This window comes from Cryptomeria japonica, chromosome 9 (genome assembly GCF_030272615.1).
Source record: "Cryptomeria japonica chromosome 9, Sugi_1.0, whole genome shotgun sequence".
NCBI lineage: Eukaryota > Viridiplantae > Streptophyta > Pinopsida > Cupressales > Cupressaceae > Cryptomeria > Cryptomeria japonica.
In genome coordinates this window covers 389,088,585-389,113,915 of record NC_081413.1, presented here as the reverse complement: position 1 = coordinate 389,113,915, position 25,331 = coordinate 389,088,585, and the positions used below count along the sequence as shown (strand labels likewise).

At 35.0% G+C, this 25,331-nt stretch overlaps 1 protein-coding gene across 1 annotated transcript; it reads left to right on the top strand.

Moving 5' to 3' along the window:
• The first annotated feature begins 206 nt into the window (after window positions 1-206).
• LOC131072881 (protein disulfide-isomerase) lies at window positions 207-18,295 on the top strand. The gene is made up of 11 exons (XM_058009177.2): window positions 207-628; window positions 3,646-3,676; window positions 3,863-4,150; window positions 4,250-4,438; window positions 4,612-4,737; window positions 5,488-5,625; window positions 8,788-8,907; window positions 9,090-9,207; window positions 9,551-9,663; window positions 17,677-17,877; window positions 18,075-18,295. The coding sequence occupies exons 1-10, from the start codon at window positions 426-428 to the stop codon at window positions 17,869-17,871; spliced, it is 1,521 nt and encodes a 506-aa protein (XP_057865160.2). The 5' UTR covers window positions 207-425; the 3' UTR covers window positions 17,872-17,877; window positions 18,075-18,295.
• Window positions 18,296-25,331: the final 7,036 nt, after the last annotated feature.

Genomic DNA, 25,331 nt, shown 5'->3' with positions numbered 1-25,331 from the left:
GTCAAAAGAACAAAGTGTCAAAAGAAACGAAGTATTCTAAGTATTCCACCACTTCTACTCTATAGGAGAATTAATTTTGAATGAGTGAGAAACAAATCAGAAAGACAATTATTTCCTAATTGTGACATTGTTTCATCGTATCGAAAACGCAATAATTCCATGTGCTGTCCATGAAATATATCCCGAAGGAAGGAAAGTACCGAAAATAAAACAAATGCCGAAGGTATTTCCATTCATAGTTGGAGGTGGCAGTGCCACTTGTATCCTGGGTGGCAGCAGTATGTATAATGTGTCCCTTGCGTTTGTACTTGTATTCGTATAAGATAAACATTTTAACGCTTGTGTGCACGTGAGCGCTTGTCTTGGTCACGGGCGAGAAAGGCCGGGGTTTTATATCTAGTTCTACTCACATCGGGGTTTGGCAAATGCAAGAGAAGAATCAGAAGAGAAAAATGGCGATCCGGTGGATGTTGTTCCTCTGTCTTGCGCCGATCCTGATTTCGTGCGCTGCACAGCAACAAGAACAAGAAGCAGAGGGAGAATCCTCTGTCTTGACATTGGATGCCACCAATTTCACTGACGCTCTGTCAAAGCATCCTTTCCTCCTTGTCGAATTTTATGCTCCTTGGTAAGGGTTAGCGCTTACTAATATAGCTAAATTCCTTTTCTTTCCGTAACAACGGCTATGTTTAGTCCATGACTTAGAGCAATAATTTTTTTGGAAAAGCTGCGCACATATAATTTTGATAAGGGTTCAGATCCATCAGGGATAAGTAGATTAAAAGGCTGCATGCTACCCCATGAGATGCCAGAATGGCATGAAACTAATGGAATGGCAATAAAGGCTATATTTGTGGGGTGTCAAGGTATTAGAGGTTCTGAGATTAGAAATTAAATTCTTTTTTTTTTTTGGTTTTGTTTTTGAATATTAGAAGGTATAGCTTTAATCGGCAGAGGCTTTTGGCTACATCTGCTTTGTCATACTTAAGTTTCTACGATACAGGGATTTGAGGCTATGGATATGTCTTCACTTGTTTGTTCTTGTTCCGTGCTGACTGAAGTAGTCGCATGTAGTAGCTTGAGGATCTATAATTATGGAGCGATAGGTCCCATGGTATTAAGAAAATGCTGTTACAGGATAATTTGGAATAGCCCCTACTTTTTAGCTTGGAGATTTTCAGTTTAGTTGGGGTTTTCTATGAGGCTTCTTTAGAAAGCATCCTGTGAGTTTTGGGTAAATCTTTGGATGAGAATTTCTTTTTTATGTTTAATAATTTAATTTTGAGATGGACTATTTGAGCTATCAATGAAGTAATGGGACTACCACCTTCTTAAATTTTTAGCTATAGTATTTACAGTTAGCTGCTTATATTAAATTGAGGGGACCGCCTGATTGTAAAAAGCTCCTTAATTTTTTCAGCCGAACCCGCTAATTTTTCTTTTTTTTTTTTAGAAGCCTATCTCAATGGAGCCATAACCTTATTGGGTGCTCTTTGAGGAATAAACTATATGGCTAGGTCTGGAAAAGAAGGAATAACAGAGGGATGGCTGTATTCCCATGAAGTCCTGAACCCTGGTCATCTGGTTGGTGCAACTCTTGAGTGAGGTTGTGTGATGATTCATTCCACTTATCTGTATTACACTGTTTCACCCGTGAGGATTAGCAGTTCAAATTTTGAACTTTTTAGAGATGATTTCACTTGAACTGTCACTGAAGATTCGCTTGATATAGCACAGCTGATTCACCAAAAATATCATACGAAGAATAGATAATTTTCTATAAGAGTGTATGATAAATGTTGAAAGATCAAAGCCTAATATTGTTTTTTAAATTTTAATAGTTCTTTTTAACCTCGTTGCCTTTTAAAAAATGGTATTACATGATTTGTTTTTGCTCTGTTTGGCTGATTAAGAGGATAGTCTTGGTGATTTAAGTTTCATTTCATTCAACTTCCTATTGTGCTAAGTCCCTATTTTACTCTGGGTACAGTCCCATGGAATTGAAATAATGCAGCTACATAATTGGAGTTAATCTTTCCCTGTAAAAGAGGAGCCTTCTAGATGTAGCTATAAGATTTAAGTTAGTGCTGGGGAGGGAAGGCTGAATACTTCCGCTACCAGGTTAGGGACTTTTAGGCACGACACTTTTTAAAAAAATTCTAAAATTTGTTGAAAGGCCAACATCTGCTGAGTAATTGTAGGTGGCCCACTTAATGTGCCCATTTCCTAAAGAAGTTGTTTTGGCTAAGAGCTAGTTGATCGTTTCTGTTAGTTTCTTCATTAACTGGCCACCCTTGTTGATCATATTTGCTTGTCACATGAAATAGGACATAGTAAAAAAACATTGACAAAAATGATTTATTTCATCGTGGCAATGGTCAAGCTTGATGTTGCCGTATTGATCTCCATGTTACTGCATATTGTTGGTATCTATTCATCCTCCATGTTATGTAAATTGTTGATTTCTATGTAAAGGCTATGCTATGTTTGAATTCGTGGGGAAACTCTTTCAGAAAAAGATAAAAAATTGGAATACCAGAGTATGTGGCAATATGTACACACCAACTTAGCTGCCATAGAAAAAGGGTTTGGAAATTTCATAAGGCTGTTGACGACCCTTTTGTCTTGTGATAGTGTTTTATGTGTTGTTCTTTTGCTGTTGCTTTTGGTCACATAGACTGCTGGTCTTGTGAACACTATTGAAATCTTTAATTCATTAATACAAGGAAGAATTGGACACAATTTTTCACTCATCAATTTTTTCTGGTGATATTTGCTCTAATAACATAATCAGCAACTTTTTTTTCAGTAACTCTTTTTCACGTCAACTTTTGGTGACAACCAGCCTTGTGACAATATTTCTGCCAACAACAGTTTGACTACAATTATTTTGGTACCCTTGTGATGTTATGTCTGCCAACAATAGTTTGAATACAATCATTTTGTTAAGATCTGCAACATATCTTATTGCCTTGGAGTAAATGCTTTTTGTGACAAGCAGAAATATTTTTCGTGAATGTTTCTTGAGCCACTTATTGTTATCTTCACCTTTCTTTTTAGCCTGCCAGGAATTTGTACTGTAATTCCTATTTGTGTTCATTGCCTTTCCCGACTAAACATGCCTGCATATGATAATTACCATGACTTATTTAAAATCATCTCTTATTTGTGTCATCTTTAACTGTCATCAACAGTTATTGGTTTTTGGATTCCAAGACTCTGGCTGTACCCTTTTCTTGGTTTTTGTCTGTTGTGGCTCTGTGGCACAGCAATTACTTATTGAGCTGTTGTTACTCCTGTTGTCAGTGTCAAGTTTTCTAGCATCAGTTTAAATTGCCGACTCCATGAGGTTTAAAGGTGCCGATTTTGTGACGAGATTCATTGGTTTATTCATGAAATGAAATTTCAAAGAATGTTTGCATGACAGGTTGATCCTTACCATCTTGTGGTAATAGCCAGAATAAGCTCCCTTCTTGCAGAAAAGCACAATGTTTGGTTCATTATTCTAATGAATTCATTTTCATGATCAATTCTCCTTACCAATGTTATTTGTCTATAATATGTTAGTTTATAGCCATTAAGTCTTTGGTTTGATCTTGTTCAGCTCTAATTTTTGTATGTTTTAACTGATGTTTCTTGTAACAGGTGTGGGCACTGTAAGCGTCTTGCACCCGAGGTAAGTCTAGTTTTAAGCTTCACTGAATCTAAATATTTAAAGCCCTTTTTTAATTGAGTGATATTGGTAATGGAAGCATATTTGTTCTCATTAATATTTGTTTGTATAAATTCCACCTTTTGTTATGTGTGTCTTGTTTTTTTATTCTGGTGCCATCATCTCAATTGATAACTTTCTGTTGTTCAGTATGAGAAAGCTGCAGCCAGTCTAAAAGATAATGATCCTCCCATCATCTTAGCTAAGATTGATGCTAACGAAGAATCAAATAAAGCCTTGGCTGGTGAATATGAAGTGAGAGGTTTTCCAACTTTGAAAATCATTCGGAATGGGGGGGCAAACATTCAGGACTACAAAGGTCCTCGTGAAGCAGATGGCATTGTTGAATATTTGAAAAAGCAAGCTGGTCCAGCATCTGTAGAAATTAAGTCTTCAGAAGAGGCTGGCAGTCTTATTGATGACAAAAAAGTGTTCATTGTATGTGCTTGGTTGCAAAAATGAGTTCTTTTTTATTGTTTTCCTGTTTTTGTATCGTTGTCATGGGATTTTTATTTATAATGTTTTGAGATCGAACAGGTAGGAGTATTCCCTAAACTTGAGGGTGAGGAATTCAATAATTACATCGCTGTCACAGAGGAGTTGCGTTCAGATTATGATTTTGGTCATACAACTGATTCTACAGTCCTTCCTTTGAAGGATTTTCCTATTAAACCACCGACAGTTAGGATCTTTAAGCCTTTTGATGAGCGATATGCTGATTTTCAGGTTAGGACAAGATCTTTGGGCTTTCCCATAATTGCAAGTGGCAAAAATGTTGAAATATTGAAAAACTTTATAAGGATAATATATTCTTTATATGATAGGAGTGCCAAATACATATTAAGGTTAAGGATATTATTGTCAATAAAGTGCTCAATGGCAGTTAACTTAATATGCAGGATTTCAATGTTGAGGCATTAAAAAGGTTTATTGAAGAAGCCAGTATGCCTCTTGTAGCAGCTTTGACCAAGGACCCTGCAAATCATCCTTATGTGTTGAAATTTTTCAACACTCCAGATTCCAAGGTATAATTATCTCAAACAAAAGGATGCTTATGAAAGAAAACGTTTTTTTTTTTCAAAAAAAAAAAAGGTTGAATTTAGTAGTGTTATTTTTGATGGTTACTTCTTCCACTTGCCTTGTCAGTCACATTTGGTGGGACTGTATTCATTCATACGTCTAACTCTTACAGTTTATAAGGTTAATTTTTACCTTATTACACAAACATGCGTGGCTTGAATCTTGCTATCGTCTATGATTGCTTATTAGTACTTGATTTGGTGTTGCAATCTTTATAATTTTCGATTTGCAAAATATAATAAACTAGTATTATCACTACTAATTGTACCCATGAAGTTTTGAAGTGGAATCTGCGATCTGTCCAGACTGGTTTGTGAAAGCTTACGGTATTTTGCTGTTTGTGGTATATGTGCCAACTTTGTTTCCATTCTCCAACATTATCTTTTTCTTTTACTTCAGAAGTTTAGTGTCATATAAATATGCTATCTGCAAAAAATGAAATTACATTGTCAGTTTTAACTATTTGTTTGCGTCTGCAATGAATGAAAGCTTTTGTCCTCAAATCTTTTTTTTTTCAAAGAATGTACATAAAAACTATTCTCTCCCTTTTACTGAATTGTTTTTGATCATTACTGATATGCCTCAAATTAAAAAGCACAGCTCTATCGCATGAATAGACTACTGGTCCTTTTGGTAGCTGTTCTAACTTCTAAGCATTAAGCAAGCAAATTTTTTGGTTGGTAAAAAAATGGCAGGCTGTGTTCTTTCTGAATTTTAGTGGAGACAATGCAGAAACATATAGATCTACATATCAAGAGCTAGCAAAGTCTTACCAAGGCAAAGGTGTAAGATTTCTCCTGGCTGATCTTGAGGCTAGTCAAGGTGCTTTGCAGGTAATTTTTAGAAAGCATTACTTAATTTTCTGCATATGTTTTGCTGGTTACTGTTTGGTATCTTTGGCTATATTTTATTCTTAGTCCCTTGATAACAAAGGGATATATGTCTATAACTAGTCATTCACTTTCTTCATGTACTTTTCTGTTCGTGGATATGAAAATGCTTATTTAGAATGGCAATGATATTTTCATAGTTTGAGCTGTTTTTGTTGCATAATTTTTCTGAATCCATATCACTGTCTTGTAGTGAGAGATATAACCATATGGGGAACTGTAAATATTCCACCTATGTATGGTCTGTGCACACCCTTTTTTCTATTTCATATGCGACTACTAGTTGATTGATGGTGAGTCTATTTTTAAAAAATCTTTTTGTCTGTATCTCTAAAGCTTAACTAAATTGTTTGGGATTTTGGCATGCAAATAACTAATGGCCATTAAATAGATCTAGTAGAAGGTAGCATTAAGAGGAGACTTTAGTTACTGCAATGAGTTACTGAAGTACATGTTTAAAACTAGCACCTCCTTATAGATAGAAATTTATCCAGCAATATGAATCAACATAATCGAAACTAGTCACGATTGCAATACCTATCTATATGCGGGTATTGATGAGACAAATTTGTCACTGGGAATTTAATATTTATAAGTGAAATAAAGTCCTTACTCTGCTCATTTAGTTGCATTGCATTTTGTGCTCCCATGGTCTTTTTGAGCTTCGGTTGTTCAATTTGCTCCTTGCACTTGCATTCAAGGTATAAGGAGATTACCCTCAAAAGTAAAAATTCACAAACCAAATGTAATTTAAGTTTATCAAGGTATAAGGAAAATTACCCTCAAAAGTTTATTGTTCCTCCTCTAGAAGGAAAATGGTTCACATTCAAGGTATTTTATATTATAGGAGTGGCTATGGTTCAAGGCACAATGCAAATGAAAGGGTTACCCGTTACTATGAGATAGGATTTTATTCTATCATTGAATCTCTTTTGGCCACGGTTGCTAGTTATGATGATTATCCTAAAGATGGAAACAACCAAGGAAAGGAAAAACAAGAAGATCCAAGATAAGTGTCACCTTTTCAGATTTGAGATTACATAATGGGCTTTGCTTTGCAGTCAAACTTCTTGTTCAATATTCTCGCCTGTAGTGGCATGCAAGCAATGGGCATCCTTATCTAGGAAGCGAATGTGGGTTTATTTTCAGAATATTTTGTAGGCGATTACCCTAAACGATGTCTTTGTTTGTGATTTTTTGGATGTCGATGAGCTGAATACTTTAGATTTATTGGATGCCCTGGCTGATATTGGATGCCCATGAGCTGAATAGTTTAGATTTATAGGATGCCTTGGCTGATATTGGCAACAATAATTACTGCCACAAACATTCTAGTATCCTTCAATTCTCAATTTGAAGTTCCAATATTAGAGCTCAAGTCTCATTCTAAGTTTTAATGTGAGTTCAAGTCTCTTTATAAGTTTCAATGTTAGAGCTCAAAACTCTCTTTTTATTGGCTTCATTTTAAGCTTACATTGATTTTGAAGGGTCCTGTTTATGTTATATCTTGTTGCAGGCATGGTGTGGATAAGACAGATCTTGTCCACACCATGCCTTAATTTTAAGCTTACATTGATTTTGAAGGGTTCTGTTTATGTTATATCTCGTTGCAGGCATGGTGTGGATAAGACAGATCTTAGTAATTGCATATGAGAATTAATAGAATAAACTTATCATGATTATAGAGCAGTTTATTTGTTCTTATATGTTCATGGGTTACAACACACATGCCACTTCTTGCAACTGTTTGAACAACAAACTAGTATTTAATTTGGAAGTTCCATAGTTACCAGGAAAGGGGGGTACGTGGAGAAGCTAGAGACTGCTACCTGTACCCGTATGTCTAATTTTCAAAAACGGGAGATGGGGATTCTTGGAGACGTCAATTTTTTAAAATATAATTTAATAATTTCCACAAAATATCATGACATGAACTTGAAAACAAGAACAGTGATGAAATTTAACATTTACTTTAAAATTGAACAAAAATTGAAGTTAAAATTGCTTATACTGTTGGTACCATAGCCTATCTAAATGGTTCAGTAAGTAAGGTAATATTGGTGCTAACTTTAAAATTGAACAAGTCGAAATTAAAATTGCTTATACTGCTGGTACCATAGCCAGTCTAAATGGTTCAGTGAAAGTAAGGTAATATAAGTGTTGAGCATACTCAATATTACTGCTGGTACCATAGCCAGTCTAAATGGTTCAGTGAAAGTAAGGTAATATAGGTCTTGAGCACACTCAATATTGTTGGCCAAATGGTAAAGGCAATTTAGTTTTAGACCATTACAATGACAGGAAATCAGTCATACAATTGTTTATGTCCCTCTCAAAAAGTCTACACTTGATCGGATCACTATAACTTTGCATGGATTTTTGTCTTCCTGTGGCATGGTTCCTTATTTTCCTTCAATTTTGCTTTGCTGCAAGCTTATTTTATTTATTTGCCTAATTTACCACGTTTTGCCCCAAGTTTTCTGGTGGGAGATGACAATTTCTGGTTGAGAGACTTAGGGGACGGCAGTCAAAAGCACCCTGTGTTGGAATGTTTCGGGGATGTCTCTGATACTGGATATGTCTCTTGATAACCATGTTTTTGAACTAAAACACTACAAAATGTTTTAACGGTTACCAGATAATTTTTTGTCTTAACTGTGAATATAATTTTTTTTTAACTGAATTATCATTTCAAGGGAAATAATGCTATTGGTTTGCATTACATGAACTAAACTGAAATTAAGAGCAGTTTATTCTTCTGAACCATTCTCTTGTTTCTATGTTATCGGCATAGAAGTAGAAATTGGCAAGAAATTGGGATTTATTGTTAACCAGGCTTGCTATTTTTGCCCTCAAAATGTTGATTTTTTTTACAGAATCCCTGCAACGATTTTTTCACATTTTTTTCCTGAATAATTGAGTAAAACTTGTGATTTTAATTGCTCTAATTGCATGTAATATTGCATTTAACTCATATGGAAGGTTTTCGTGTTGGTTACTTGGTTTATGAGAACATTATTTCCAAGCTATTAGTAAAATTGAAGCTGTTTTAGATAAATTCATGGGAGACATGCCCTAACTATTTGGCCTTTTTTATGAATGTAGTACTTTGGTCTCAAAGCTGAGGGTGTGCCATGCTTCCTTATTCATGATACCGAAGATCAGAAGTTTCTTAAGGAGCAAATTAAGGCAGACCAAATGGAATCCTGGTTGAAGGGGTACTTTGTGAGTTTTTGTTATCAATCCTTGTTAATTTTGCATAATTAAAGCTCAACTTTGCTTTAACGTATGCTAACATGTGGATTATAATTGTATATGTCGCCTACTGTTCTTAGGTGATTTCATTACCAGTAATCTAACCAACATGGAACTGCATCTTGTTAATGTAATATTTTTTTCACTTGCAGGATGGAACATTACAGGAGTACAAAAAGTCTGAGCCCATACCCGAGAAGAATGATGATCCTGTGAAAATTGTTGTGGCAGATTCTCTTCAAGGAATGGTCATAGATTCTGGGAAAAATGGTATTAACCTTGCTATTGATGTAGAGAGGCTCTCACTTGATATGATCTTATGAAATTGTTTAGCAAAACGGTTATGTTCCAAGTATTTAAGTTGTCTGCTACCAAGAACACAATTAATTTGCTTTTGATCTTCTGTTAAACTATTTATTATGCTTCTATTAAACCTTAATACTCATACAAAGGACAAAATATTTTATCAAACCTTAATTTGCTTTGCCATGAATTAGTAAACAAAGTAAATTATATTCATACTGTGTGCGTTTATTCATTAGTATGGTGTCACAGTATTGACTTTATTTGTTTCCATGTATCATATCGTACTTATTTGGTTGCGAATTTGTAGTGCTTCTCGAGTTTTATGCTCCTTGGTGTGGGCATTGCAAGAAACTGGCTCCTACTTTGGATGAGATTGCAGGTATTCTTCAGAATGAGAGTGATGTGATGATTGCTAAATTGGTAAGCCCTCTGGAATGCTTCCATATTCTAGGGAACTATTGGCTTTTGTTTATGTTTGATGTTTGCTTTTACATTATAACTTCTTTCATTTCCATACAATTACATAAAAGGTAATACAATCATAGTCTCTATTTCTGGTGATCTGTTTCTGAGTTGACTTGAATATGTGTACGCATGCATGGTTATATAGTCAAAATTTACTTTCCATTTGAGTAGGTACTAATATATGATGCATTCCTTTTCACATCACTTCTGTACATATAGTAGCAAAAGTTGTTCTCAGGAATAAGTAAGGGAAAAAACTGCTGTTTTCTATATATGAAGGCAATTTAATTGCATAGAGAGGAAATAAAAATGGGAGTTTACACCATGAATCTTGGAATGTAGTCTTTTTTCATTAATGTTCATATCTTCAATTACATTGCATTGCACAATGCATACTGGATAGTGCGTAACAACATACCAATAGTTTCAATTACAATCTATTTTGTACAAAGTCAACCTACAAAGAAAGTACAAAGATTTAAAAAGTTGGATGTAGCCAACGGTTTGCTGCTAGGAAGAGAGCTACACTAGAGGGCTGCAGGTCTTCATTCGTTTTGGCCTCCCAAAGATTACAAAATCCTCAACTTTGAAAAGAGGCTCCACGTCATCATTTGCAATCCTGTCAAGATTAGCTGGCTAGTCTTCCTTGACGGTATCTTATATTTAACGTATAGAAATTAAATTTGGAAAATGAAATAAAACACTAATTACAATTGCAGTTTTTTCAGAACTGTAAGCTTTTTTTAGTTTCAGGTGGAGGTTGTGGTGAATAAACACGAAGTCATTCATCTAATGCATTAGGTGTTTTGTTTCATGGCCACAACATTTCCACCATTGTATTGAAAAACACAAATAATTTTGAGGTTATATCCATAGCCCCAAAAATCGTTTGGGGAAAAAATTGGCAAATCAAAAGTATAAGATTTTCCCCCCAAAAATGGGATTAAATTTTTTATATATTTTTATTATATTATTATAAAATATATAATAATAATAATAATTAAACATTGATATACTATTATATAAATTTCTATATAATAGTATATTAATATGAATATATTATATATTATTATTTTATTATAAATTAATAACATATTATTAATATAATAATAATATACTTATATTATATTATAATAGTCATATTATATAATTATAATTTTAATATTTAATAATTATATTTTATTATATTATAAATTATAATATATTAATATAATTATATATATTATTATATTATAACTATGTCATATTATATATTATATTTCTAAACAGATTTGATATAATATTATTTTGACTTGTAACTTTCTAAAGACTATACAGATTGAATCCGCTTCACTTTATTCAATAAAAAATTGGATAAAAAAACAAAAAAGGTCCCCTCATGGGGCCATATCGAACTTAAAATGCTAATGACCTAAAAAATCCTCTTCCTCCGATTTTGGAAAACAGCTTTCTGTTCCGTTGAATGCCTGAATCGACAAGCGAACAAGCAAGGAAGAGTCTTTTATCCAAACGAATGGAATATGTAATTAAAAACCCTAACGGAAATTGCTGGAAACCCCCACTGAAAATTGTGTGAACAAAATCTGCAGGAAATCGTTGGTAAAACACTCAAATTGAAAAGAAACTTTAAAAAATGACGGAAATCACAGGAATCAGGTCAAAATTGATAGTCGACAAAATGACAGGGAAAAACTTAGGTTTTTTACAGGGAAAAATTGAGAATTTTGCCGATTCATGATTTTTTGCAATTTTCCTTTTTTTCCCCCAATTTATGCTTCTTGGTTATATTATGTTCATTATAGTCAGCTTATCGTAACACCTATAATGTGCATGCCTACAATATAGAGATTGTCAAAAGTTCATGGAGCTTATGGGGTTTGAAGGTCTTCTTGCCTTGCAGCTTATATATTGGCAGTTTTTTTGCCATGTTCATGAAAAAAACCCCTTACACGCTTGTATATTGGCAGCATTTTTGCCATAATTGTAGATAGCTCTTTTTGGGTGAGGAACGATATCTCCATGCACTCAAATAGGTATTGTGTAACCTCAATTTTCTTGATTTTTTTGAATTTTTCCTAAGTTACCGGTTCGGGTTTGGGTTCGGGTTCGGATTCGCGGGTTCGGCAAAATTTTTTTTTCTTGGGTACGGGTACATATTTACATATATTAATTATAAATTTATATATACACACATTATATATATCTTCAATATATACAATCCATACAAAAATAAAATATACAATGTGACTTTCCATACATAAATCATAAATCCATAATTGCCAATGCCAATAAATATCCGTATATCGCAAATGTTATCAGTAAACTAATAACTGAAGTCTAATATCATATTCATAATTTGCAAAAAAGATAATATTCAAGTTTCAAGTTTCAACTGATTCAAGTTTCAAAATGTGAATATGTCATGACACAATAAAAATTCAAATTACAAGCCATCTATGGGATTTAAATTCCATATTCATCTGAACCATCCAACCCAAGCCCAAGGTCATCAAGTGGTTCAAATCCAGCATCAATTGAACCACTATCGAATGGAATGTCACACCCACTAGCCAAGTCTCTCTCAAGTTCCATAGCTGCCTCGTCTATAGAGACTTGGGCAAGTTGTGCAACTGTAGCATCTAAATCAGCACACTCATGGGCTAGATCCCAATTCCTTGTTGCACCCACATTATATTCAAGGTCCTTATGTGACAACAAACGAAGGTTGGAGTGTACGTAGACCAAATCCTCAGCTCTCTTTGCACCCAAACGATTACGTTTGACTGAGTGGATGGAGGAGTATGTACTCCAATTCCGCTCAGCTGAAGAAGAACTTGCAACCTGTTAAAAGTTAAAAAATTATTAGAAATTTATAAATTATAAAATAAAAATATGATAGCATCAAATGGAATTAGAAAACTATAAAAAATAAAAAGATACATACTTGGGAGAGAAGTTTAATTGCAAGAGGCTGCAAGTAAACGGAGCCTTGACCATGTATATACCACCACTCATCAGCATCCATCCCATATCTAGCATTGAGAGCTACAACATCATGATTTTTTGTGGATACAAATTGGCCAAACTCCTTCATGACAACATTTCTTGTCTCTTCATCTTGATATATCTTTTTAAAGGCAGCTCTATAGCCAGAAGCAACCTCTGCATCTCTATATGGTGGTACCCTCCTTGGTGTTGCAAGCATCTCTGCACTATAAAATTTTGGTGTCAAAGCAAATGCCAAGAGATGTAAGGGATTGGTCATCTTGTTCCAACTGTCAACAATAATATTCTGCACAACTTTGAAATATGTTTCCGTTGGGTCATTTACTTTTCTTTTTATTACTTCTCTTATTTTCTCCACCATGCAATCCATGCCGTCATAAATCTCACCCAAACATGGGCGATCAGTATCAGCATACCTAATCATGCTCATGATGGGCTCAGTGAAATTCAAAACATATTCCACATCATCCCACCATTTCTCACTAAGGATCAATGCTCTTACTTTTAGAGCTCTTTCTGTCCGGGCCTGCTTCCATACACTCCACAATCCGTTGATGACCATAGAACTCAAGGCCTCTCGCACCTTCACAAGTCGTCTTAAGACGAGTGTGTGAGATGCAAATCGTGTTTCAGCTAACTAACATAACATAAAAAAATACACAACATATATCAATTATAAAAAATTAAAAAAATAAAAATTAAAAAATAAAATTAAAAATTAAATTAGTAATTACCTTCAACAACTCCAACTTGGAGAAGGTCCTAAAAATGGCTTGTGACATATGATGATTAGTCACAAACATTTGAATCTCCTCGCCCTCCTCGTACAGTTTTTTCACCCAATCAATTTGTGTGCCAATCTTTTGCATGATTAAATTGAGTGAGTGGACTACACATGGTGTCCAAAAGATGTGACCGTATGTAGCCTCCACTATAGTCCCCGCTGCCTTACAATTTTTAGCATTGTCCGTTATGACTTGGACAACATTTTGAGGCCCCACCATGTCAATGCATTCTATGAGGATATTGGCAATGAAATTTGCATCTTTCACTTGCCCCTCACAATCCACCGCTTTCAAAAACATTGCCCCTTTAGGGCACACTGCTATAACATTGATCAATGGCCTATTTTTACAATCTTTCCATCCATCAGAAACGATGGTCAAACCTGTTTCTGGCCATGTATCTTTGATGACTTTCAACTGTGACTCTACGAATGCTTTCTCCTTTGCCAATAAGGTGGTTCTCACCTTTTCATACCCTGGACAAACATAATCAGAAGGTGTGTTGCAAAGGGTATGTACCATGTCCCGAAAGTAAGGTGATCTAACAAGGTTGAAAGGAAGCCCATTGCCATAAATGCAACGCCCAATGCTCTGATCTGCAATCTCTCTCATTTCATTTTTGAAGGCAGTATCCAATGGGCCTCTTTTCCGTGAAGCAACAACATTTTGATTCTCTAGTGGAGCAATTGGTGGTTTTGGCATGAAAGGATGCAATCCGGCTGGTCTTGTGGAGCCAATACTACTAGAAGGCCTCGTAGTCTTCGAGCTTGACTGGACGAGAGGATGATCAGTCTTTGCTTTGCCACTTCTCCTATCAGCTTCCTCTTGTTCTCTAATATATTCCAAAACTAGAGCTTTTGGCAGCCCCTTGCCATCTGATCCCTTACAAAATTTTATTCCACGGCCGGGGATGAAACAAAGGTGGCCTTTCACTCGATAGTATGAGCTGGTATACTCAGTGCCACAATGGTTACACTTCCAAACAAAACCCCCACCACCAGACACTTGCTTGATCATTGTTGTATAATGCCAAAGTGGTGAATCTTGATCAATTTTAAAGGGGTTATTTTCAGTTCGGGCTTGGGCAATTGAACTAGAGCTTGCACTTGCACTTCCAATTTCAGCCATTATGTATGATTATATGAATAATGCACCTAAAATAAAAAGAGAAAACACAGCATTATTGAAAAAAATTGATAAAATTTTGGCATTATAACCCCATACTATGCATAGAAAGTGTAAAAAAATATACAAAACTTATTTAAAATTTTTTAGAAAAACTTAAAAAAAAAAAAAAAAAAAATTTGAAAAAAACTTAAAAAAATTCTTAAAAACTTGTAAAAAATTCAGATTCACTCACCTTTGATGACTAAATCTTCCTTCTCCAGTGATTCCTATGCCTTTTATGCGTGTCTCACATCTTCATAGTCTCTACCTTCGAAGAAAAATGCAAAAACTAAGAAACCCGGCTTTAGAGAAAATATCTTCAAAAATGCAAATAGAATGAGTTGAATGAATGTTTTGATGCATGAAATGCATCATAAAGGGGCGAATTAGGGTTTAATTATTAATTAACTATTTTTTTAAGTACTTTTTTATTGGTTTTTATTGTTTTTTGACCCGTGGGCCCTGTTTTTGGGAACCCACGGGCCTGGGTTCACCTGGGTCCTCCTGGGTTCGACCTGCGTTCCACCCGGGTCCTTCCCAGGTGGCTGGGTTCCCTGTGGCTGCCCGAGTGGAACCCACGTTGAACCCAGGCCGGACCAGGACCGGGCATGAACCAGGGCCCGGACCCAGGCCTAAACCACAAGAACCGGTAACTTAGAATTTTTCCCAATTTATGCTTCTTGGTTAATTATGTTCATTACAGTCAAAGCTTAGCGTAACACCTATAATGTGCATGCCTACAATATAGAGATTGTCAAAAGTTCATGGAGCTTATGGGGTTTGAAGGCCTTCTTGCCTTGCAGCTTATATATTGGCAGTTTTTTTGCTATGTTCAAGAAAAAAACCCCTTACACGCTTGTATATTGGCAGGTTTTTTGCCATATTGTAGATAGCTAGCTCTATTTGGGTGAAGAACAATATCTCCATGCATTCAAATAGAGGCCTCGTGTAACCTCAATTTTGTCTCTCGATGTTGGACTATAGAACAACGATGAATTTCGATAGTATCTAACATGGAGGGGGGTTGCAATTGCTGATCTCATTTGTCATCATGTTCCAAACTGACATGTACTTGTCCGTATTATTTGCTGCCCTAGCCCTCAGCACCTCCTTGTCTCTATCCATGCCCGCATACAGATAACACATGGAGGATTTAATTCCTATTCACTAGTCTTAAAACTCTTACTATAGGTGTTGAAAACTCGCATAAAAAATTGGTTTAAGCTTTCATATATTTCAATTTTGTAGCTTTTTCATTATCACTTCCAGAAGAATTCTTAATCTCTCCAACTCTATCACTCCCACCTTTCAATATACCTATATCTCCGATGCTAAATAGTAAACTGTCCAATACATCACCTCCACATATGCTTGAAGGTATGTGGATGTGTAATGGTGTGAAAGAGCATCTCTCAATCTACCAAGCCTTTCAAAATACTTGTATTCTCAATGCCAAGCAAACCAATATACTGCATCTCGATATGTACTTGAAGGTACACGGAAGAGTGCTTGTACAAAAGAATAATTCTCTTGGTTTACCAAACCTTTCCATATACTCAAAGGTACGTGGAAGAAAGATTTACATGAGCACAAAGCAGTATATGAGAGACTAGATTGGCATTGAAAAAGATGTTATGGAAACGTTATAAATCTATTTGATGACATGCTTAGAAGGTGCAGTCTTGAGCAAATAATCAATATCTTTTGTCTAGCACCGTGATCCCCCTTGTGTTGGATTTATAGCTAAATGAAAATCATCAAAAGGAAGATAAAGAAGACCGGAGAATAGTAAGAAAAAATAATTGTAGGGAAAAGTATCACTCCAATTTCTATAGCCCTCAATTATATTGTTGGAGCATTACTTGGGGTGCAAGAGGGTAATTTTGTCGAATGTTGTATTTGGTTTAAATATAGAGGGGCTTAAGAATCAATTTTTTGCAGCTTTGTATTGGATTTCTTGCAAACGGTTCTAAGTACCTTGTTACTAAATAAATTTAAATGTTCACAATTAATCATCATGGTTAAATACTGACTATTTTTGGGGTAGAAAGTGTGAATTAACCCTACAAAAAATCTGAACTTTCTAAATGCTAAATTGTTTTAGCGTTTATGGGTTGGGGTTTTAGTTTTTTTTGTAAAGACCCCAACCTAAAGTTCTAAATGCCGAAATCATTAGGGTTTTAGTTTTTTGTTAAAAAACCTTAATCCTCACCCTAAAGGAAGAATGCTGAAATTCAGTATTTAAGGTTACTATTAGGGTTTTAGTTTTTTTGAAATACCCCAACAACCTTAACCAGCATTTAGGGTTTTAGCATTAGTTTTTTTTTTTTTTTTTTAATTTAAAATTTCTTATTTTTTGCAAAACCCACCCCTATACCAAACACTGATGAGCCTTCAATAGGTGAAACTAGTTTTGAACAACTCAATAAAGATTCATGATTTTCTGCTAAATCTCTTTTCTCTGTTATTTCTGTGTCTTCTTTCTTTTGCTGCCAGTGATTCTCTTTAAATTTTTAAACTCAAAAATTTTTAAACAGAAATTTACATTCCATGTTACATATAAATATATTGACCGCTTTACTGCTACTACATGGTCATGAGATCTTTTGGCAGTTGATGTGTATCTTCGGTACCCAATTTTCAACAGCTTCTGAGGAAATTTTCTTCGAAGCCATGTCTGTTCCTTATTTGAGTGCTAGGTTCTTTTTAATTTTTTTTAGGATGACGAGTTGTTGTAATTTATTTCCATGGGTTACATTGTAGGGCTGAAGTGTTGAAGCTGTGGGAGACCCTCAAAGAGAACCTTTGTAAAATGGATTGTGATTGCCTTTTTGAGTATCATGGTTTATGTAATTGAGTTCATTTTATGATTGAACGTAAATGTGAAAGTCTCTTGTATTATAAATTCAGGCATACAGATAAATCTTGGACAGCTGTTATTACTGTGAAATTTTATTTGTATAATTTGGAGATTGCTTGATATTTTTCTTTCTTTATCCGAAATGGGCAGGATGCTACAGCTAATGATATTCCTTCCAAGCTGTTTGATATAAAGGGATATCCAACATTATATATGGTTTCTGCCAGTGGCAAAACGGTTCAATATGAAGGAGACAGAACGAAGGAAGACATCCTTGATTTCATTCAAAAAAATAGAGAACCTGTAATCGAAAGTAAAACCAGTACGGGCAATGATGAACTCTAAAATGAGGTGATCTATTCTTATTTTTACCTTCAAAATGTCCAAGATACCTTTGCTTCGTGATAGTAAGTTACTGCTGGTTTTAAAATATTGTTATCCGTTTGAGCTCGACTCTTCCTTTTCTATATCAAATGGATGGAATGATTTAAAAAATAATAACACTAACATCTGGAGTATAACCATATTTGGTTTTTGATGTCTTGCAGGATATAAATATGTGGTTATGATCCGTCTGACACTATATCCTTGCAGTTAGCAGTAGTTGATTAAATCTCAGCTGGTTTTAGAAAAGTGACTTGGGAAATTACGGGAGGAAAACATTAATAAGGCCTTTTTTACATTGTAGAGAACATTAAGAAGTTCACAAGTTTAGGCTTAAGCGGCCTTTACGAATAATTTGATAAATGAGAGTAAATTTTAACTTCCATTTTTTCCTCATTGGTATATCTTGAGTTGCAAAACATTTTTCACATTCATATCTGGAGCAAAATATTGCTTGTTGGAATATGTTTTCCTTTGTCGTCTGCAATTACTTTCATTTTTATAGGGTTCAGTCAAATTATATGGTTGAAATTACTTTAGGGGGGAATGCCAGATTAGTTCTTTTTTTGAGGTAAGCTGAAACTTAATTGTTATAAAGTTTTTGTTGTTAAGGACATGATATGGTAATTGTTGGTTTATTTTTCTTGTCTGAGAGCAGTTACATTTATTTTTCTGAAAACTGTTTTTAGTAGTTGAAACTGCTCTAGGGAGGAAATGTGAAGGTAGTTTATTTGAGTAAAACATATATTTTATGGTGAAAATGTGGAATCCATAGTGATCCACAGACGAAAATGTGTGGTGAGGAATTGCTAGGATAGTTTTTTAATTTTATGGTGAAAGTGTGGAATTCATACCGATACACAGACGAAGCTCTAAGCTTTTGATGGGATTCGAGGTTGTTGGCATGGATATAACTGGTATTTGTGTAAGATAATTATATATATATATTTAGTGCTGATTGGCAACATAAATATGGCGACTTTTAGCCTTCCTTGTGTTTAAGACATAATGCTTTCCACTGTAAAGGACAATCTCGTGGAGTTAATAAGACATGCGTTGCCTGTTGGGTCATGTTTTCCTTTATCAAATTTCAAGAACATTTATTTATGGTAGAGGTAGTCAAATAATATTGTTGAACGGGAAATGTCAAATTGCTTGACATTGTGAGAACATTTATTTATGGTAGAGGTAGTCAAATAATATTGTTGAAAGGGAAATGTCAAATTGCATGACATTGTGAAACCTCTTAGAAGATTATCTTGACTAACTCCAAGGATGTCAAGTAGACATTATACAAGGTTCATGGTTAAATCACGTAGCAAATTTCGGTCCATAATAAAGATCAGATAATTAACTCTTCAATACTTCAGGGCTTAGACTTAAGTCAATGAACATAATTTTAATAGATCCTATAGGACAACTTAAGAGACATGAAGAGCGTAAATTGCACCTTACATGGAAGACAATTTAAACTAACTGCATTTTGCACTACAGTAGAGGCTTTTTAATAACAGGTAAATATACAGATAATTTTGTCAAGTTCCTCAAATGATTTCTCCTCTATTACTTAAACCTATAATTTTGGGCAAATTAGATCTATAAATTACACCATGGTCCAAGGTAATTCATATACAAAGCCCAATTAGTTGTGAAATTAACGCCGTGGTTCAGACAGAGGTGAGAGTCCAATATTAGCAAAAAGTTTAAAGAAAAATACAAATTCTAATCTATAAACGTTAGATACAAGCATATTAACCATCGAGGTAGAATTTGTTCAAAAATTTAAATAAAATAGTATTGAATACGAATGAAATACCTATAAAGTTGAGTTAGTCAAACATACTTTATATAAACATAGTTTATATCTATCTTGAAGTATTATGAGTTAGTAGGCACCCTTTTTTTTCTATCCGAGTGGGTTCGATTTGACATCAGAAACAAATACAAGAGTCACAAAAGTGAGCTCATAGGCAAGGACGATGATCCCGAGAGATGCAAATGTTAACCATGTAGAACCCGTTAATATGAAGTTGCTATTCAACTTTCATTGAAATTTATGTTCGAGCTTCACACGAACACCACCTCTAGGCACGAAGAAGAAAGGAAGAAATTATTTTAATGTCCATAAGGCTAAATATAGCCCATGGGACAAACCCCTTCGCAAACCAACTTCTGCATTTCAACTCTTTTCTTGTGTAGTGCGATGAGTGCCTCTAATTTCTCCACATACTTTTTTTAATAAATTATCCCACAAGCTGGTTGCCAGGAAGTTTTTATAGCTGTCCCTGTTGGCTTTGAAAGCTTCACGTTCAAGAATGAAGTGTTTTTCAGTTTCAACTTTACTTGAAGTGTGAAAAATGTACACCCTTTCTTCCCAAGCTTCTTTTGGTCTTTTCCAATGCTTAGTTTCACAAGGGAGTTGATGGGAATTAGTTCTTAATTGAGCAAAATGAAGATTTTGGCTTTCCGTGGTATATTGGCCTCTATGTACGCTTTTTGATGATGACTCTTCGATATAGTATATCTTCTTTCTCCCTAGCTCTTTATCTCAAGTACCCTTGTGGAATTTATCCATAACATATGCTTTTTTCCCCTTATTATTTGTGGGGTACGTGTTCAAGTATATATCCCATTTTCTAAACCATTTGCTATTTTGTCGCATCCAAGACTTCTTTCTTATGCATAATGTGTCATTGAAGACTATTTTAGGCCATTAATCCTCTTCCATTTGCCCAATTCTTTTCAAATAACTTATGAGTCTTGCCAAAGCAATTGTTTCTATAGACGCAACCCCCAGTTCACTCAACATGATATCATAGGGGATTGAACTTTTGATTTTGAACTTGTTTGAAATCAAGCATTTTTGAATTTGTTTAATTTGTTTCCACTGCACGTCAGAGATGTGCTAGCCCATACTTTGCAACCATAAAGAACAACTGGAAGCACTAAAAGCCCAAAGAGAGTTTGGGTAGTCTTCCACTCCCATGATTCTGCCTCTCTACACCTATTTTGAAAAGCATAAAATGCTTTCCAACCACCCAACAATCTCTTCTTTCTGCAACCTTCCCAAGTTAGTTTTCTGTTGGAGTCAATATCGAGGTACTTGTAATCTGCCACTTTTTCAAGAACACTACCTTCAAAAAAGAACTTATGTTGGTTATGCTTTCTTTTAATGGAGAAAACCATGACTTTCGTCTTGCTAATGTTGACTTGCATCCCCACTGTTCTACAAAACTGCTTAAGAGAGTGTAAGTGTTCTTGTAAGCCAAGAACAGACCTAGCAATCAAAATAAGGTCATTCGCATACAAAAGGAGCCTTATAACAAACTCACCCAAATGAACGTCACCTTCTTGTATATTTAACAATTCTTCAAATTTGTCAATGTATAAACCAAAGAGTGTAGGGGACAAAGGGCTCCCTTGCTAGACCCCAATATCACTCTTAAAGCTTTCGGAGATGCCAGTTGAAGTTCTGATTTTGACTTTGACCTTCTCATACAACCTATGAACAACTGCTCTAAGATGTATAGGAACCCCTGTTTCCACCATTCTTTGCCAAAGTTTATCTCTAGGGACCATGTCAAAAGTCTTTTTGAAATCCACAAAGCAACAAAAAAACTTCTTTTGTTCCCTAACTTTTTCAATAATGTGCTTTAAGAGTAATGCCATGATCAACTGTGGAATGCTTAGGTCTGAAACCGGCTTGCCCTTTAGCACGCTTATCACTTTCTTCTGCCCACTTGCCGATTCTGTTTTCTTTCATACTGCCAAATATCTTTACAAACAAAAGATTTATCATAATGGTTCTATAATTGGAGGGATTATTCACATCCCCACTCTTGAAAATAGGTATTGCCAAGCTAGTTGTCCAATAAGCAGGGAACCCTTGTTGAATAATGTTATTGAAAATTCTTGTGATGTGTGGTGCAAGAATTTTCGTGTCCCACTTTAAATACTTTGCTTGAAGTTCAACTAAGTCTTTTGCTTTACCAGCAACCAACTTCTTAATACCCATCTTGACCTCTTGAATGGTGAAAAACTTAGTGGTAGTATTGACCAAAGGGGGGGAGTCAACTTGAGAATCCCCAACTTCTTAATACCCATCTTGACCTCTTGAATGGTGAAAAACTTAGTGGTAGTATTGACCAAAGGGGGGGAGGCAACTTGAGAATCCCGCTCGTAAAGTTGCTTTGCATAATCAAATCATTGAGATGCTGTAATAGTGTTTTCAGTTTGCTTCTTTCTTGACTGAAGTTCCCTCCAAAATAGCTTGGGGTTCTTTTTTCCAAGGAAGATTAACTCTTCCCTCCTTATGACCATGAATTCAGCTTTTTTCTTCCTTAAAATATGCTTGTAAACTTTGAGATTAATTTGTTTATTATTTGTCTCTTTCAAAGTTCTCCTTGCCTCTTTGCATTCTTCATCAAACCAAGCATTGACCAGAAAAGAATTAATTTCAGCTTTTCTATTTTTGGCTCTTTTACATTCAGTATGTGCCCTATGAATTATATTAATAAGCTCAAGACTACAAAGCCCATGGATAGGAATTCTCTTAAAAAAGCCTTTCAAATTGGAGATTTTGTAAGGGAACACGAGTAAAAATATCAAATCCTAATCACGTGACTTCCTATTTATAGGTAAGACAGACAATGTTTATTGAATAGACGATTGACGATGTTCTCTTATTTATTTTACATTTCAAGTATGTGAGCTCTTTGGCTTATGGAGCACACACTCTGTACGACTAACCTTTCAACCTATTTGGAGAGAACGTCTGGTTCATTGCCCACATTCGCTGTTGTTAACTTTAGTGCTTGATAATCTTGGGAGTATTTCAAAGTTTCACTTCTCTTGTTCATGTGACATGTTGAACATGTTTCATAGCATTTGGCTCTAGCTACTTCCAATTTTGCTTGCATTTGTTCTAGGTTATTTGCCAAGTAATCATTAAACAATCCATGTGGCCCCTTAGCTAGATGAAGATTTGTCCCTTGGAAATTGGGAAACACATCACCTTACATTCTCTAGTGGGTTCCTTAGTTGCTTGTGCCCATATGAGGTCACTTTTTTAAAGATAACTTCATTCACACCTCTCCTAGCAAGACCAACATCATTCAAGACACATCAACTTTGCTTCAATAGCGAGTTCCTTAGTTGCTCAACTTTGCTTCATTCAAGACACATCAACTTTGTTTCAATAGTGAGTTCCTTAGTTCCTCGTAGGAGGAAGAGAACTAGCTAGTTCAAAGGTTCTTGAAAACTTATATGAGCTTGTGCCCATTTGAAATCACTTTTTACAAAGATAGCTTCATTTACAACTCTCGTAGTAGACCAACAACAATCAAGGTTTGATGGTGGTTCATTAGTTTATATTGTGTAGTACTTCACTTTTACACCAAGTGCTCACAACAATTTCCTTAGTTGCTCAACTTTGCTTCAATAGTGAGTTCCTTAGTTCCTTGTAGGAGGAAGAGAACTAGCTAGTTCAAAGATTCGTGAAAACTTATATGAGCTTGTGCCCATTTGAAATCACTTTTTACAAAGATAGCTTCATTTACAACTCTCGTAGTAGACCAACAACAATCAAGGTTTGATGGTGGTTCATTAGTTTATACTTTGTAGTACTTCACTTTTACACCGAGTGCTCACAACAATTTGCTTATCAAAACAAAAAATGCAATTCATTATGCTAAATCCTCCTCGATGGTGATTTGTGGTTAGGATCTGGAAAATGAATATTTCTATCAATAAAGGGGCTTGGTTTGTAGATTTTGTAATCTCTATTGGGATATGAGTTGTGGGGGCTTGTAGGCGAGATTGAGTTCTTCCCATGTATTAGAGGTTTCTTCATTTCTTTTTTAGAATCTTCAAAGGACATGCATTTGGTTCTTTTTGATAGGTTGTGGTTTTGGGGTGACATTCTCTTTTGATCAAACCTTGGTAGACCTCCTATAACCCCCTCTTAGAACCTTGAACCTCATAATGTCAGACTTGTTTGTGTTCGTCTATTGAATCTCCTCTACTTTTAGGAGATTTTATGCTATGAGGCTATAGGCAACTCTATTGGATGCTTCTTGAAGTTTGATTCTTAAACGTCCTACATGGGGCACTCTACATTTGCTTGCATGTTGGTGGACATTAACATTTTCATGTTGCTTCATGGGGATGCAGTTTTAATGATAGGAGATTGACCTTGGACTCAATTGCTTGAAAATGAGAATCTCCCCATCAAATGCAAATGATGTTTCACTGTTTGGCACTTAGCTATTGATTGTTCTATTTCTCGATACAAGGGTACTATGAGATGGTGGAACGATGATCATGAAGTCACATGACTATTCATTTCTTTGACTCAGGTGGTAGGCACCTAAAGAGAACAATTCTATTGAGCTTGCTACTAATATGGCATTCCTAACCTCTATTGTTCCTTTAGCTCCTATGAGAGATCTATCCTCTTCTTTGATCACTCAACCTATTACGCCTCAAGCTTTAGAACAACATTATTTGTCTAATGTGGTGGAGGTTCATCACATATCTTAAAATTCACTTTAGCATAATCTAGTAGTGGATGACCGATGTGTGTTTGGCCCACCTTGACATACAAGTGTGTACTTTGTCTGACCCTTTGGAGGAATTCCCTCCCTCTTCACCTCGTTTTGTAGATTTGAATGATAGTTTTATTTGGACTATTGTACAAAAGTGGAACAAAGGTTTTCTCAAATTCATTTCCCAATCTCACACTATACTAAAGGGTGTGAGATTAAATAGGGTTGGGTTTGATATTGTCTAGGTTGTAGCATAAAGTTCTTTGTCCTAGTGGTGGTGGATGTCAACTAGGTTGTGTTTGTATCTCTTTTTGTTTTGTTTTGTTGGGTTTGTTTGGTCCCATATCTCATGGTACTTGTTCCATTCACCCAATGGTTGATCTATTGTACAAGAATTTGGGCTCTTACAAAACTCATTAGTATCAAAACCTAACACAACACATTGTAGAAGCTATACACATCTTAAAAACTAATAGTTTCAATTGATTATTTAATATGTCCATGTAGAGAGACGACAATAAAAATTCGAAATAATAAAAGAATATGATGCTTTTGATTGATAGAATAAATGAATGTGATGCTTCATCTACCATATTAGTTTGCTCAACATAGGTGAGTAGAATTGTGTTGTCAATTCTCCTAGCATTATTAATGTAGTATGCCATCTATTTTATTAGTTCCTCTTTATCCTCAAATAAAGAGGCACAATAATATAAAAATTGAAAGCCTAAAAGAATGTTATACTTCATCTTCGTAATTCTTTGCCACCTTTTCCCATTAAAAATTTGTGAGTAGAATTGTATTGTTGATTTTCTTAGCATTAGTCAATGTGATATTTTACCTATTTTAAATGTCAATTCATTGTTTCATTTTTTA